At 42.1% G+C, this 16,052-nt stretch overlaps 2 protein-coding genes across 5 annotated transcripts in view; both read left to right on the top strand.

Moving 5' to 3' along the window:
- The window catches only part of POLB (DNA polymerase beta), a 20,853-nt gene extending 15,954 nt beyond the window's left edge, over window positions 1-4,899 (top strand). Inside the window, exon 15 of the mRNA XM_059831415.1 lies at window positions 4,863-4,899. The gene's annotated coding sequence lies outside the window, so the exon portion shown is untranslated. The remainder of the gene's footprint in view (window positions 1-4,862) is intronic.
- On the top strand, window positions 729-16,052 carry VDAC3 (voltage dependent anion channel 3). Of its 4 annotated transcripts, none has more exons than XM_059831416.1 (9): window positions 729-757; window positions 4,863-4,934; window positions 6,080-6,129; window positions 10,052-10,204; window positions 11,345-11,397; window positions 12,790-13,017; window positions 13,941-14,091; window positions 15,201-15,258; window positions 15,507-16,051. In XM_059831416.1, exons 2-9 carry the CDS (start codon window positions 4,868-4,870, stop codon window positions 15,596-15,598), a joined length of 852 nt encoding a protein of 283 aa, XP_059687399.1. In that variant the 5' UTR covers window positions 729-757; window positions 4,863-4,867; the 3' UTR covers window positions 15,599-16,051. The 4 variants fall into 4 exon arrangements, with proteins under 4 accessions (XP_059687399.1, XP_009817335.1, XP_059687401.1 ...); XM_009819033.2 differs by lacking the exon at window positions 729-757 and adding an exon at window positions 6,213-6,215 and having other exon boundaries at window positions 15,507-16,052; XM_059831418.1 differs by lacking the exon at window positions 729-757 and having other exon boundaries at window positions 4,869-4,938; window positions 15,507-16,052.

Genomic DNA, 16,052 nt, shown 5'->3' with positions numbered 1-16,052 from the left:
TCTCTTCTGCCCACCCACTCCCCTCAAGTTAACTGACCCTTGTTCCGGGCTACTTTGCATTACTTACACTTCCTTCCATCCTCCTGCCCACCTGGACTGGAAGATACCTGTTAATCACAGGAGGCGATAGCTGCAAACCTTGTGCACAGTGGCCCTTATTAAGGGAAGTGTCAGAGCCGTAGTTCCAAACAGGGATGGCCATGAGTAGGGAAGTTGTTGGTAAGGTAGCTGACGGGTTTGAGAGGAGCTGTAGTGCCTGCTGGAGTCTCGCACCGACTCTGTGACAGGCTCGGTGAAGCGGAGCTGCCCTGCAGCGCCGTGGGGCCTGCGGCAGTTAATACCAGGCCTGGTGAGCGGCCTCCTCCCTCCGCCAGGCGCACCTCGCGCGGGTGTTACAACGTTCTGCTGGCGGCGGATACCGGAGTCGGCTCCGGCCGCTTCGCCGCCGTTTCTCGCACCAGCAAGGGGGGCTGGTGCTGAGAAGCCCTCCCACAGGCGGGTATGGCGTCCGGGCCTGCTCCCGCGGGGGGCCGCGAGGAGCGGTACCTGCGGCAAACAACCCCTTCTCCGGCGGTTGCCGGGGCCGCCACGGCCCTCGGCCGCGCGCAGAGCGGGGCCGCGCAGCGCCCGTCAGCCCTGACAGGAGGGGCCAGAGTAATGGTAGGCGTGCCGATGCGCATGCGCGGTGCCGGCGCGGTGCCGCGCATGCGCGTTTTGGGGAGCCGAGACCTCTACCCGGAGGCAGCGCGGCCGGCAGGTAGTGGGAGCGGCAGGGGCTCGGGCCGTGGCGGGGCGCGCGGCTAGCCCCACCGGGCCCCGCGACGCTGTCCGGGCGGAGCCCGGTGGCGTCCTTCGGCCCTCGTCGGGGCCGACGTGGGCGTCCCTCGAGTCACCTTGCTGCGGTGGGGCTGGGCCAGAGCCCTGAGGGGGCGCCGGGCGCTCGCTCGCTCCCTCCGGCCGGCGCTTCCGCGTCCTCGGGCCCGGCGACACGGCTGACGGGCGGCCGAGGCGATGGCCCCGGGGCGCGGGCCGGCTCTCGCTCTGAGGGCGGGCGGCCGGGCGTCTTGCTAGCGCTCCGATTTCTCGGCTGGGGAGCACGAACTTCTGGGTGCGGCAGCGACCGAGCGTTCCCGCGGCGCCGCCGTTTCGCTGGGGAGAGGAGGCGGCGACGGGGCGCGCCGCCGGCTCGCGGAGGTCCGGCGGGCCGCGCTCCGTTATCCGTTGCGTAATGCGCGTCAGTAACGGGAGGAGGAGGCCGCGCTGCGCAGCTCGTGAGCGCGCTCGTGTGCCCGCGGCGCTGCTGTGCCGGGCTGCTCTGGCGGCCGCGCAGCCGGCACCGCCGCTCCTCGGCTCCTCCGCCGGAGGGAGCGTGACGGCTGCCGCGGGCGGCGTCGCCGCCGTACCCGTCCGTAAAAATGAAGCTGGCGTCTCGAAGTGTAGTTCTTCTCATTCCCCTTCCTTATGCACGCTTTCTGGTTTGGTTTTGTTTTTTGCAGTTATTCCATTGGCCGGTGTGGGTATTTCTTCAATGAAATTTCCCATTTGGTGTTCCCTTCTTGCAGTTTATATACAGGCATTGGCTTACTCTGCGCTGTATCTGAAGATGGCAACGTTAAGCATCAGTTGCCCCCAACCTTTTATTCTTTGATATATTTTCTCCTGGGGTTGTTGTACTAATTTTACTGTTGTGGGAGGGGAAATCAAAGTACAAGATCAAGGAGGCTTTGTTTAAAAACAAAGTGCTTAAAATGAGTACTGCGGCTGAGTTGTGCATCTCTGGCTTAATGTTTTTTTTCTCTGCTTTACATCATGTTTTGTTGGCTGTTGTCATCGCATCTGGTTGATGGAGACCAATTCAAATTTAGTATTAACAGTTGTGGAACTGTGAGCTCAGTTCCTCTAAATAATTCTGGCTTGCAAGTAGAGCTGCATGTTACTAGCAAAGAATTTATGTATTTCAGCATGAGCTAACCTGAAGAATCTTTTTTTTTTCTAGAATACTGCTTAAATACTCACATAATATTTAACACATACTTTGAAACATGTAGAATACAGAAAATACAGCTGTATAGCATAAAGAGAGGAGACATGTTAGGAGAGTGAGCAGGCTCACAATATTCAAGATGTCTCAATAGCCTTATGAAAATGAGGTGTAAACAGAACAGGGCTTCAGCCAAAAGGGTGAGATTTAGGTTGAGAAGGTGCTGAACAGGATGGTAAAGTCCTCCTTTACCTGAAGCGTTTTCAGTGAAGCTGGTGAGGAGAGCCTCAAGATTACTTGGTGGTCAATTCCGTTGTCATTTGTTTTTCTAAACCCCATGCCCCTCTGTGCAGGGAGGTAGAAAGATTTGAGAGACAGCTGGCAAAGCAAGGAAGAGGTAGGGGTGTGGCATGTTTTCAAAACTGGGGTGAGGGGTTGTTATCTAAGGTCTTGCTTTTGTTCGATGTAACATCTCCATGTAATTTGAAAGTTAGAGTAGACTGATGTCTTCTAAACTCTGAAACTCTGAATTGGTCAGTCCCAACTCCCAAAATGTGTTGCGGCTCACCGCTGATCATTATCAAACTCCTAATTGAAAATAGGTTATGTGGTTTGGAGGCCAACTACAAATCCATGGGATTATGGAGTGTTCCTGTCATGTTTTCAACAGCCAGACAGTTCCCTGAAAGCCAGCTGTGATTAAAAAGCATTTTTTAAAAAAAAATCTGCTTGTGTGTTTTCTGAATTCTTATGCAGGGAGTGATCTTTCATATCAGTTTTTGCTGGATAAAAACGTTTGAGGTTTAGAAGCATGTTATACGGCTAATGTGTTTGTAGAGTATCAGCATGTTAAAATGTCCAAGCATCAGCCTTGCTCCAAAAACTGGAGTTACTAAGCTTTTGAAATCAGACTATTCTGATAAACCTGTTTAAAAAAAATAAACCAAAACAAGAAAAAAAACCCAAACCCAACCAACCAAAAAGAAAAACCCACAAAACCAAAAAACCCCAAACTCAAATTTAAAGTAGGAGTTGAAACTTCTGAATTGAGATTTGTGTGAAAAACGAACGTTTTAGAAGAACAATATGCTCTGTTCCATAGCTGTGTTGCTAAAACTATTGCAATAATTTAAACTATATTGTCATAAAAGTTCACATTGTATTTCTCTTTCGTCAATTCACTGATTGTAAATTTTCCCTCCATGTTTAACAGGTAAAAAGGCCTTTTTACATAGTAATTTTGAGAATTACCTGTTTTATGCACTAATCTTCAGGTAACGAACCTGCAGTCATGCCCAGCTATTTTAGATCCTCTAAACCCACAGGTATATATATATTCATAGAATCATAGAATATCCCCAGTTGGAAGGGACCCATAAGGATCATCAAGCCCATGTACTGATAGATACATAGTGCAGGTTAGTTATTAAGTGACTGAACATAAAGTGTTTGTCTGCTATGGGATGTAAGTTGCCCGAGTGCTTCATTTTAGGAAAGGGCTAGCTATCTGAAAACAGAACTTAATTGCTCAATACAGATACTGTTGCATTTGTGACAGAGGGACCGAGTACATGGGTAAACAACTAAAATGGTGGAAGAGAAGTGGTGACTTCAGGGATTTTAGATGTTTTGCTTGCATTATTACTTTTTAGATTAATCTTTCATTATGGTATAGGTAACAAATGGGAGATCAGGGATTTCTGGTGTCAGGTGTTGCAGAGAAGAATATCACACAGAATCACAGAATCAGTACGGTTGGAAAAGACCTGTAAGATCATCGAGTCCAACCTGAGAGAAAAAAAAAAAAAAAAAAAAAACACCCACAAAACCCACGCCACACAACAACAACAACAAGCCACAACCCACCCAACACCACACAGCACCATGTCCATCAAGCTACATCCCACAATGCCACATCCACACGCTCCTTGAATACCTCCAGGGAGGGTGACTCTACCACCTCCCTGGGCAGCCTATTCCAACAGCCTATATCCAACAGCCTATATCAACAAATGCATCAACATCAAGAAGGATTAAGTAGCAAATAGTTACCCTTAAAATCAAACAAAAGCATCATCTTTGATAGCTTTTCTTTTCTTGAGCAGGTGTGCCTTTACATTTATGCAAACTTACTCTAGACTAGTTTTTCACTGGGGAAGAGTTTTCCTACTTCTTTTAATGTGGATTTTCTGATGCAAAATCCCTAAATTGTGGTAACTAATGTTAAATATGTTACGTAAGCTGTGATATCATATGCCCATCCTTTTGAGTTTTGTCCTCCAAAGTAGTTTTAACAGTTACCTGTATTAGAAAATGCAGTTTTTGCTGCTGTGTATACACAGTGCAGAAATACTCACTGGTGGCTATGGGACAGCGTACAGATAATGCTTTTTATATTTTACAAGTCTCTGAAAAAACTTTCGAAGAAGTCACAAGTGCACATGGAAGTCAGATGTCTTTTCCTTTGGGATTGTTCAGTGCTGACGTGGCTTTGCCACTTGGGGTCCCTTTCAGAAAGGGTCCTGTCAGGAAAGCGATGTTTGCTCATTATTGGAACACTGATAAGGCTCCCGTGAGCTCTTTTTGCAGTATAAGAATGTGAAGTGTGCATAGGTAATTGAACGTAATACTGTTCCTGGGGTTTAGTTATTTCAAATAATGGATTTGCTTTCATAACTTCTTTGAATTGAAGTTTGTTTGTTTCTGTCAAAGCAATGATGACACAAGGATGACTTTCATGAATGTTCTTCAAAGGTCTTCCAGTTCCGTATCGGTGAAGTAGGCAGAGGGTACTAGTCATAGACATTTATAAATGCTTTGGCTATAGTTCAGATTTTATGCTGTTAAACCTAAGATTCTTACAGCTTCCAATATGTTTCAGATCCAATGGCTGTCCCACCATCATACAGTGACTTGGGAAAGTCTGCCAGGGATGTATTCAACAAGGGATATGGTAAGCAACGTGACTGTGGTTTGATAACCTTTCATATTTTTTCTTAGGTGTCTTGAAAATGACAGTAAAAACATTAGTACCCCAGAGATCCCCTAAATGCCTTGTGGTAGGAATTCATCAGAGGCCTGGAGCATCTAGCCCTTTCTGAATTTGAACTTCAGACATGTATCATGAAAATGCTGCAACAGGCAAAGAGTTAGAGGGGAAAGTTATGACTTTGACATTAAGATGCATTCCAGAACAGTCTCTGAAAAATGCCGCATTTCTTACCTTCCAGTTCTTGTATTTAGAGGCATTAAATCAGTCAAACTCGCATAGATTGCCATAGGAGACCATATGTGGTAACAAACAGGTTCCTGAGGTAGAATGATCTTTACGTTAATTGGAATAGCCTATTGTCATAGCTATAGTGGAAATAATTTCACAATATTTGCATTCTTCTTCAAAGAATTTAAATGGAGAAATTCTGATATTAGTCCCTTTTCTGGGACCAGTACTAAAAGTGTTGACATTTTTATCTGGTTTTGTGAGTATGTAACAAAGATTGCATTTGTATCCCAAATCCATACGCTACATAAAATTAAAAAACACTCTGGTCTGGTCTCTGCCACCCTGGAGGTTAGGCTTAGCTAAAATTCAATCCAAGTTCCCTGCTTTAGTGTCAGTTGTTTCAGGCTTTTCTACTTTGTGCACGGGCTAGGTATTTCCCTAGCTTTGTAGCAGATTAGAAAGAAAAGGAAGAAAGCAATAGTATCTCTGTATACGGCCCTGGTTGAAGTAAGTTGAAACATATTTTTCTCAGAGAAGGGGAAAAGAAAAATACCTGCCCTGCAATCAGAAATATAAAAGTACATTTAGTAAATCAGAAGAAATGGTACTGTATTGATTGGTCCCAGTCTGCAGGTAGCTATAAAAGGTGGAGGTACTTGATGATGGTTGACTGTTACGACTAAATTATGAGGCCACCCACTTTGAATTGTCAAAATTCCTTCAATCATTCCTCAGTAAGATTAACAAATGTTGAAATATGAAAATAGGCTGTTTCAGGTCAGTGTACCGTATCTGCTGTAACTTTGGGTGTGTTGGAAATAAGCCTTTCTTGTATATTGGGGTGAAACAGATGCTGTGTACTCTTCTGTTTTCAGGATTTGGAATGGTCAAGTTAGAGTTGAAGACCAAGTCTTCCAGTGGGGTGGTAAGTATTGGGGGCTTTCAACATCACCAGCGTTGCAATGGAAGGACAAATTCCTGAACTGGTTGGTGGGGATAACTTGCTAGCTGGTGTTGCTTCTCTTTTTCAGTCCTCAGTCAGCTACAGGTTTTAAAATGAGATATTTCTATAATGTGTGGAACTGATGTAGCGGTACTTATTTTCCTGCGGTGTGCAAGAATTTTCACACATTTTGTTGTGGACGTGTGGCTTTCCTCCCCGTTCCCATTGCCACATCCCAAACATAAGAGTTTCTTCACCCTAAAGAGCTCTCATTTCTGTTTATGAATGGAATTGAGTTTCTCTGGTGGTGTTGGTTTTCATAGGATTTTGAGTCCAGACTGACTTTTTATCGAAAAGGCCAAGGGGCAAATAGGAGCCACAGTTTAACTTAACTTCATTTTCACTCATCTCCATCGTGCTTACAATGCAAGACTTAATTAAAACTAAATAGTCTTCCTGCAGTACCATTTATGTAGAATTTGAGAGCATTTTATAGATAGTAATTAAGCTTTAGCACTTCAGGTCACTAGAAAATACTATGATCCCCACTTTAATGATGGAGAAGTGGAGCTTCCTCATGATTTCACAGAAGGGCTGGCAAAATCAGGAATGGATTTCATAATTTTGGTCTTTAACCACAGGCATATAGTGTTTCCTAGATAAGCTTATTCTTACATTGGGTCTCAGTTCTGTGTGTGCTACCACTTGATGCTGTTTTTGTTGATAAGCTATGCTGCTTTTCAGCCTACTTCATAACCATATTTGCCTTAGCTTCCTCCTGCACTTGCATTCTTAGCATGCAAGTGGTGTAAGTCATTCCTTTTGTATTACTGTATTCTGCCTCAATCAAGCTTTTGATGGATTACTTGCATTGTGCACCAGGAATGTGTAGGCACGAGGAACTATGTGGTCTCTACACTGTGACTGCTACCAGTTACTGACATCTCATGATATGCATAGTTTTCCTGGCTGAAAGCTTTGATTCTCAAATAATATGCTAATGATTAATTATGCTGTCTTCTGAATGCGACAGAACATTATTACCTTATTACATTCTAAAATGGGCTTTTCTTTTTCCATGCAACTTTCGTGTTGGATGTTTATCCAGCTGGTAAGAATAGTTATTGTTTTGGCATGTTGGCTCTTTATTGCTTTGTCTAGTGAGGTTTTCTGTGGTGCATACTATCATTCATAAACTCCCATTGTTTTTAGTCATGTTATCATCCACGTCATGAAGTTTGACTGTGTCCATAGCTCTTAATCTGCTGTATGATCCATGTATGTAAAGCCATTTGCAATCTTTGTCCAACAATCCACAATAAGAACGTTGTAAAAATGGCAGGAGGGAAAACAAGATAGATACGGTATTGATACAGTTGTCTGTTCCTTCAGGTTTTGTGCTTGTTAGTGTTTTAATGAGCATTCTGCTGCAAAAATGGGATTTGGGGGATGGAGATGAGGTTAGGAACAAAGTGTGAGATCCAGTTTGTACTTTGGTACTAATAGTACCTCTGATTGCTACAATACAGAAATGGTTTGGGTGTTTTTCTTGTGGACTTAGAAGACAACAATGGGTAGTGTCTATTGGTTATAATTGTTTCATAGATTGCACGTGGTTTGGCCTAGTAAGTGCATGGCATTCCTGAAGGTCAATGAGAAGCTGAGCGTGACTGCTGATTCAGACTGGAGTGACATGGAGCCAGAATGAGTTTGACTTTCAGCTAGAAAAAATTCAAGAAATGCTTCTACACGAGGTGGTTTGATGAGACATCTCTAGTTTAGACAGTTAAAGATTGATGGCAGCAGATGCTGACTGTGTGCCTTCTGCTTCCAGAAGCAGATCCAGTTCTGACACCTGGCAAAATCCTTTGGCTTTTGGTCGTATGACAGCACAGGGTTTTTTTCCTTCAGCTGTGAGAAAAGCATTTTACAATCTTTCCTCTGCTTGGTCTGAGTAACAGATCAAGCCTTTTTAATCAGTTACCTGCCCTAAGATCAGAAGAAAGTTACTTCTGAATTCTGATGCAGGTTTGAGATGTCTTTACACTGAATTTGTGGAAGTGACATTAGAGCAGTGTGTTTAAAAAAAAAAAAAAAAAAAAAAAAGTCTTAAAGGGTAGTCTAACGTATCCTGACTTGCATCAAGTATTTTTGTTAGCTGGCTAGATGTGTTGTAGAACTGCTGTGCTGTTGTAGTAGTGCATTAGCTCAAGTAAGTGTCTTCCCCCACCTTGGTGTGTAAGGAATGTTACTTGGCTGTACTTCCCTGGCACTTCAAAACCATTTAAAGACAGTCTTTGTACACTCTGCAAAGTCTAGAATTGTGAAACTAATGTACATCCAGGAATACTGTCCTGGAATGAGATGGATCTGGAAAGTCAGGGTTCCAAAGCTTGGATGTGTTGGCAATGGACACTGCCATCTCTTAAGCACTCTATCTTTCAATATTTAAACTTCAGAAGAGGTGTAATTTGGAAATGTAATGGCAGATTAATGATCTTTCTTCAAGGGAAATATTTGAGAGATGAGGACAACTGAAATGAGATCAGTTCTTAGATGCTCCTTAAAACCTAACTCTTACATCTTGAGCTTACTACTGCTAGAATAGGCCTACTCATTGCTTCATACTCTGCTGTGCATGAAACGCTGAGTAGGCTGCCTCTGAGTTACTCCAGGAGGAGAGATGTTTATTGAGACCTCAAGTCCCTTAAATAACAGGAAGCTCTGATGTGTGGGGGACTGGCCAAACAGCATAGGACAGCATGTTACAAAATACGTGTTATGCAAAATTCAAAGTTGTTGGTTCAATTACACTAGTCAGTGAAGGACCAGCCTGATGGAGACATGTCAAGGTGCCACTCGGGTCAGGTTGTTTTCTGATACTGTGAAGGAGAAAAGGTCTACAATTTTAAGGTGCCTTATAAAGGGGTGACCTAGCTTCTAAAGTGTAGTTTCTGGCTGAGGTAATGACAGAGAAGTTAGGTTGAGGGAGAAGGTACTAAAGTCATCAAAATGGTATATGAAGAGTGTAAGTGACAACAGTATAAAGGGTAGGTGGAATAACAGTGTTAGGGTGCAGTAGTCAATGTGAAAAACATCAGTGACCATTCTCCAGAAGACATTTTCACTGCTGAAAGGTGGAAAAAAGAATGAAAAGGAAGAAACACGTGAGACATTTGGAGAAATGAGAGAAAAATCAATCTTTTTTTTTTTTTCCCCCTATTCATCTAGCAGCGTAAGTTGGATGTAGAACTGCTTTTCTTAAGGGAGAGTAGGTTTCCAGAGGGACTATAATGGGTGCTATTCCATGCACAATTGGGTCAGTACTGGTAAGATGATAAAGGGAATTAGAGGAGTTTGTGAGGAGAAATCCAAGGATACAAGCAGCTTTGTATCCCAAGCGAGTATTTTTTTTATCTGGGTATGGATCCATGTGAAGGTACAGAGCAAGCTGTGGAATGTTAAAATAACAATTGCTACTTTGGTGCGGAAAAAAGACAGCAGAAGAAAGATTTTTGTGGTGCAGGAGAAGTTGGTGGATAAGTTAGGAAAAAAGTGCAGTAAAAATTAGAGGGCGGGAGCAGGTAATCAAATCATGATGCAGATAAAAAGTTATTGAAGATGTCAGGCCTTTGTGTAATAGTGCTTTTTCCAACCTAAACAAGTTCCAGGGCTCTATCAGCACACCTCAATAAAAGAAATAACCGGAACAGAGATGCCAAAAGGAGTAGCATTTTGTGATGCAAAAATAATTATTTTTGGTGGGGATAGGGAAGAGGAGAAGGATTTTGAGGGTTTTGTCAAAAGGCCTAAGGGTAGCAAGTGTGAGTGCTGGAACTTTACAAATAGAAAAACTGAATGTAATTAAGTATCAGACTGCTGAAACTTACTGTGCTCTTGGCAGGAATTCAATGCAACTGGTTCTTCCAACACAGACACAGGCAAGGCTTCAGGCAGTCTAGAGACCAAATATAAGATCAAAGACTATGGACTTACATTCACCCAGAAGTGGAACACAGATAACACATTGGGAACAGAAGTTTCCATGGAGGATCAGGTAAGAGGAAGTAGATGCTCTGAAAATGTTTTTGCAACTGGTATGAGAAAGTATTGAGCTCACCAGAAAACACTGAAGAGTGAAAGTTGCACAAAACTATCTGGAGTACTAAAAAGAAGTTATGTATATTTGCAGAACGCACAGACTGTGAGAGAGCATCGTGAATTTTGGGGGTGGGGGGTGCAAGCATTCCCACAGCAATGTGCTGCTACATAATGATCCAAAGGTACAGAGTTACTGCAGTTATGGGCATGCAAAATCAGCTAGCTGTTTGAATGAATATCACTATTATCCACTCCAAATAGGAGTTTTTGTTTAAAGATGCACTCTAGCTATGTCGAACTGTCACTGCTGCAGTCATGGAGGGAGAACAAAAGAGGGGTCTCGTAGTTTTAAATGCTCTAATACATAAGGACTGAAGTTTAGCTGCCTTGAGATTGAATATATTTTATAAGGTTGAAGAGAAAGATTAGTGTTTCCAGCTTGGCACTGCTTACACAAAGGGTTGCTAGCTTACAGCACTCTCAAAACACACAATTCTTTTTCAAAGCAATAGCTTTATGCTTCTCACTTAATGCCTGAAGTGTAAGGTAATGGTGCCAAGGTCGTAGAAGTTCTGTGGTGCCCTCCGCCATGTATGGCCATCAATTTTTGTAGTTACGGTTTTGCACTTTTACCTGTGCTTTAAAATGGAAAATGCTGTCCAGCTCAAAACAAGGGTGGGAAAGATGAGGCAGGTACACACTTTGGCCTGTGAAGTAGTACTGTGTCTTAAAAGAATACCTGTAGATTCTGAGAGAGATTGTTGAGCTATGGATTGTTGGAACTGTGAACATGAACTGAACAGTTCTCTTTCTTTAACATAATTTCTCAATTTTCTTGTCAACACTAGATTTGAACTCTTCCTGTACTAATGTATCTACAAAGTGTGCGCTGTCATAAGGCCTCATTGTGGGGAGAAAAAGTCCAAATTTTAATCCCACATCATACAGCATTTTCAGATTTTGTTGTAAAACATGGGGAAGACATTATGGTCATGTTTTGTCTTCTCTTTGGACAGGAGGTACAGCTATAGTAGTGGAATATAACAAAGCACGCTTCAGCAGAGTTCTGAGCAGACATCTCTGTTTTTCTTTGCAGTTGGCTGAAGGATTGAAGGTGGCTCTTGACACTACGTTTGTACCAAACACAGGGTAAATATTTTCTGTTGTCTTTATCTAAGGAGTGCTAGAATTTCCCATAACCTTTAATTAGAAATGCTTAGTCTGGTCATTGTGTAAATGCTCAAAATTTACTGTAGAATATTCTGCAGGCACTGTAGAATATTTTGAAGGCAATGGATAATACCGAGCTCAGAAGGACATGGTCTGCTAAAAATTATTCTTCAGCTTTTTGGCTATTGGTAAATTTTGTGGTTTGCAGTAGGTATTATATTTTTGTAACTCTCCCCTTAAACAGCTAGGTCTTACATGGACCACTTAACTTGTACCATCTTTGTCATGGTGTTAACAGTTCTACTGCTGTCAACTCAGTGCCTAAGAACACAAAGCAAAATTATTTTTTTCCTGATGCTTTTGGGCAGCTGTCTATGCACAACTGAACGAGGAGGTAGAACCGCACAGGTATTATGATAGGGAGTGGAATAGCACTTTTTTGTCTTTCTCGGTTATCATGTATTTATTTTTGGTAGGCAGTAGTGCAAAGGAGGGGTGTTTATGTCTGGATAATGCACAAAGGTTGAGACTGCTTTGTAAATAATTACTGGTATTTCTTTATTGTTGGGGAGAGCCTATCAGAAAGATCAGAGTTTGAAATACTGCTTGGATGTAAGGCATTAGAAGCTAAGTCAAAAATGAGACCCCAGGCCTGGGTATGAGTGGCAGGCAGCACGGTGTTCTGCTGTGTCTTCAGTGAGAGAGAAAGGAGGTTGGGGAGAGGATTAAGGAGGTGATAAAATTTTGTCTCAGTTAAGTTTGAATTGATAGCAAAATGAGCACAAAGACACATTGGAGAGAGAGGAAGAGGCTTCTCCAGAGGGACAGAAAAAGGCTGACTAAGTGGATGATGTCTGGAGGATGAGGAAATTTGTTTTCAACAGAGGAGATTGGTATCCAGCAGTGAAGAAGGAAGGAAAGCAAGCACTGCACATGAAGGGATGGTGGAGAGAACCAAGCAGACAAAAAGTCACCGAAGGACAGAAAGGCCAGCTATCGGTGCAGGATGTCATGGATGCTCCTGAAGGAAACTGATGATGCCATAACGCATTGCACTCACTTGTGGAGAACAAAATTTGAAACCTGATGGTTTTTAGAGCATTAAGCAGAAACGTTTTTGTCTTTTTTGCTTCTTGCGGATTTTAAGGAGTTTGAGATGGTGGATGGAAAAAGTGGCACCACATAAATATACATAATACCAATATTATCCTTGTCTCATGCCCTCTTCAGCAGCTGTTAATGTTCAGTTTTGAGTAGGCATTACAGTAATTTAATTAACTGGCCTTAAGCAACATACAATATGTGAATAAAACTACACATAATACATACTTGTACACTACCAGGGATAAAATGGCATGTTTCTTTTTGCAGGAAGAAGAGTGGAAAGTTGAAGACCTCCTACAAAAGAGAATATGTAAATCTAGGCTGCAACATAGACATTGATATCTCTGGACCAACCATCTATGGCTGGGCAGTGTTGGGCTATGAAGGCTGGCTTGCTGGCTACCAGATGGCTTTTGATACAGCCAAGTCTAAGCTTTCGCAAAATAACTTTGCCTTGGGATATAAGGCAGGAGACTTTCAGCTGCACACTAATGTGTAAGTATTATCTGAGCCTAGAAAAACATTATCAGAGGAGCCAAACTAGATGAATAGTGAGCATTAACAGTTAGGTGAAAGGTGGGTGGATGGAAGGGGATGCTGATTTGTTTTGAAATAATTTATATTTGGTGTTTTCATCTTGAGTACAACTAAAGCAGGAGCAACTTTCCAACTCTTGGCTGTCTTTTGAGACCTTGTTTCAGGGTAATTCTGGGTTTTGTGTATATAAAATAGTGGTGTAAAGGCACTTCATAATGTTAATTTGGAATTAAAATCTGTAAACTTCAGCTTCCATTTTGGCACTAGATAAAAGACCTTCAATTAACCCACTGTACCTTTCCCCCTCCCCACCAGACAGAAAGCTTCTGGCTCAGAAATGCCCGAGGTGGAAGAGAGAGGTGTGGGTTGCATTGCACTTGAGTGTTTCCAGCTGTCATTGCAGTGTAGCTCTAGTCATTGGCATTCAGATGCTCTGAGAGTCTTTCAAGATGGTATTTAAACAACTGCAATGCAGTAACATTGTTTTCAGTCTCATCATTCCCATAACTGACTTAAGTCTCCTTCTGGATTTGTTCCTTTATGCATTATTGCAGGCTTGCTTTCTTAACTTAAAACAAGCAAGCAAGCCAGTTATCTGTTGGGTTTTTTTGTCAGAACCTCAAACCGTAGGTCTCAGCTGTTGGAAAGTCTTGTTCCATTCTGCAACCAAAACTTATGTTTTGGGTAAAAAAAAAAAAAAAAGCACGCACGAGTCTGCTAGCTCCAGCTAGGAAGTAGATGAACATGGGTCCAGGGAAATATTGGAGTTCTTGGTTCATTTAAGAGATAACAATCAAATGATTGTGGGGAAGGGTTAATCTAAAGAGTTACTATTTACTAAACAAGGCAAGGCTTGACACACTTACATCTATTACAAACAGGAATGATGGCACTGAGTTCGGTGGGTCTATTTATCAGAAGGTTAATAATAAGGTTGAGACATCAGTCAATCTTGCATGGACTGCTGGCAGTAACAACACACGTTTTGGTATTGCTGCTAAGTACCAACTGGATGAGAAGACTTCCATTGTGGTAAGAATTTTGTTATAGGAACGAGTACTTCAAGCTCCCTTCAATACTGAAAATTTGTGGTATGAAGTAGTTGCTTTAAATAGTTACTGATGAAGTATGGTAGATGGCAAACTGGCTTCTGTTGTGGTTCAAATTTAAATTGGGACCTCACGGGTCATATTTGTGAAACAATGGAGAAAAAAAATCTAAAGCCCTGTTTTGTCCATGGTGAAATAGTCACTAGTCTAACTAGTGTGCTTGGAGCCTATGCAAACTGTGTTTTCAACAGATAATGAAGAGGCTAGTGTCCTTTTCGTTCTCTAATTCATCTAATGCATAATGTAAAACTGTACTACAGTAAAATGATGGAAGTTCAGCTGAGCTTACAGCCTTTTCCTAACAATCAGTTAACCCTTGAAAGTCAGCTGAGGTCCTGAGATAAGTGTTGTTACTGATGTCTGCAAATTCTTGCAGAAATGTTAGGGCCAAAAAATAATTAAAAAAAAAAAAGGGTTTAAATAGTTAGAGAGAGGTTCAGGAGGCAAAGGGATGTGACAGTGCATAAAAGTAACTCTGTATATGTTCTGACCCGAAGAACTAAAGTAGCAAGCATTTGTTACACTTCAAAACAAGAATTAGTTCCAGGACAATTCAGCCAAAATGGAAGATGGGAAATGGTATTGTAAACATCAAAACTTAGTAATGCAAAAATAGGTTTGCTTATTCATATATTCATTGCTTATTTAAAAAAAAAATCACTACTCAGCAATTTGTGAATGGGGGGCTGTGAACAAGGCACTTAATTGGCTACTAAGGGACTGTAGTAACTAGCCCCTTAAAGGCTCTAAAGAGACAATACTGGGGGCAGTGAAGGACAGGGTGGCATTTTATGTAGGCATAATGGGTCATAATTTGAGGGAAAGACTGGAACTATTACTTAAGCCTGTTACAGCTTAAGCTGGAAACTCTTGAGGAGAAAAGGGAAAGATTGGAATAAGTCTCTGCTAGAGGTTAGTCTACAAGTAGCTGAAAGAGTTAACGTATAAGCCACCTTCCCAGGGTTTTGGGACAATTCTGTCTGAATATTTACACACAGTGTATAAATACTGCTATTTCTTTTTTTCCTGTAGGCTAAAGTGAATAATGCCAGTCTGATTGGAATTGGTTACACTCATGCCCTCCGACCTGGTACGTAAGTCCAACTGGTGGCAGCAAATAGTATTAGTACTATGCTATGGGTTATTTTACTGTCATCTCTAGAACAGAACAGCTAAACAAATTAGCTAGAAATCTTACATAGGCTCATGGAGGTAAAGGATGTGTATGTACAGAAGTTCCTATACCAACTAAGACACATTAATAAGGCTCAAGTACTTGAGGGAGGGCATTGTACAGGAATATCAGTGTATGAAGGGTCTCATTACTTGCTTTCCTAGGTGTAAAGCTGACCCTCTCAGGCTTGATTGATGGCAAGAATTTCAGTGCTGGAGGTCACAAAGTTGGGCTGGGATTTGAGCTGGAAGCTTAATGCAGCTTTAAGTAAAACAACAGGTGGTGCTCTGGAAGATGAAGGAAAAGTGTACCCAGTGTGTTTCGGCCTTAATATTACTCTGAAATTTCAAGAAGCGTGAACTTTCTACTCTTCCAAAGAATCATTTTAACCCAACACTGAAATCCAGAGAGTACCAGCACATCAAAGGAAGATACTTGAAGGCATGCATGGAAGTTGTGATGTTTGTGCCACATTTCACTTCATTTTCCCATATTTTAAATCTGTTCCTAAAAACAGAAGAAAATCCCACCTCTCTCCATTATTGTATTACATCCTGCATGTCCTGTACTTCACAGCCTCTTATAAAAGGTGGTCTCTGTGCTGTAGTGGAAATCTGGGTTTACATCAGAATGAAATAAACTGGTCACAGTTGGAACATAATGTTGGTGTGTCTTGTCTGTCAGTAAGGTTCAGAAAAGCTATGTTTCAC

This window comes from Gavia stellata, chromosome 31 (assembly GCF_030936135.1).
Source record: "Gavia stellata isolate bGavSte3 chromosome 31, bGavSte3.hap2, whole genome shotgun sequence".
Lineage (NCBI taxonomy): Eukaryota > Metazoa > Chordata > Aves > Gaviiformes > Gaviidae > Gavia > Gavia stellata.
This window is presented reverse-complemented; position numbering and strand designations above follow the sequence as displayed.

What these genes read in the sequence shown, in the direction of transcription:
- VDAC3 (XM_009819033.2), top strand. Translation starts at nt 4,868, where the DNA reads ATGGCTGTCCCACCATCATACAGTGACTTGGGAAAGTCTGCCAGGGAT. An exon ending in TGTATTCAACAAGGGATATG is followed by an intron (nt 4,935 to 6,079) that starts GTAAGCAACGTG and finishes TTCTGTTTTCAG; the next exon opens with GATTTGGAATGGTCAAGTTA. An exon ending in CACTCATGCCCTCCGACCTG is followed by an intron (nt 15,259 to 15,506) that starts GTACGTAAGTCC and finishes TTGCTTTCCTAG; the next exon opens with GTGTAAAGCTGACCCTCTCA.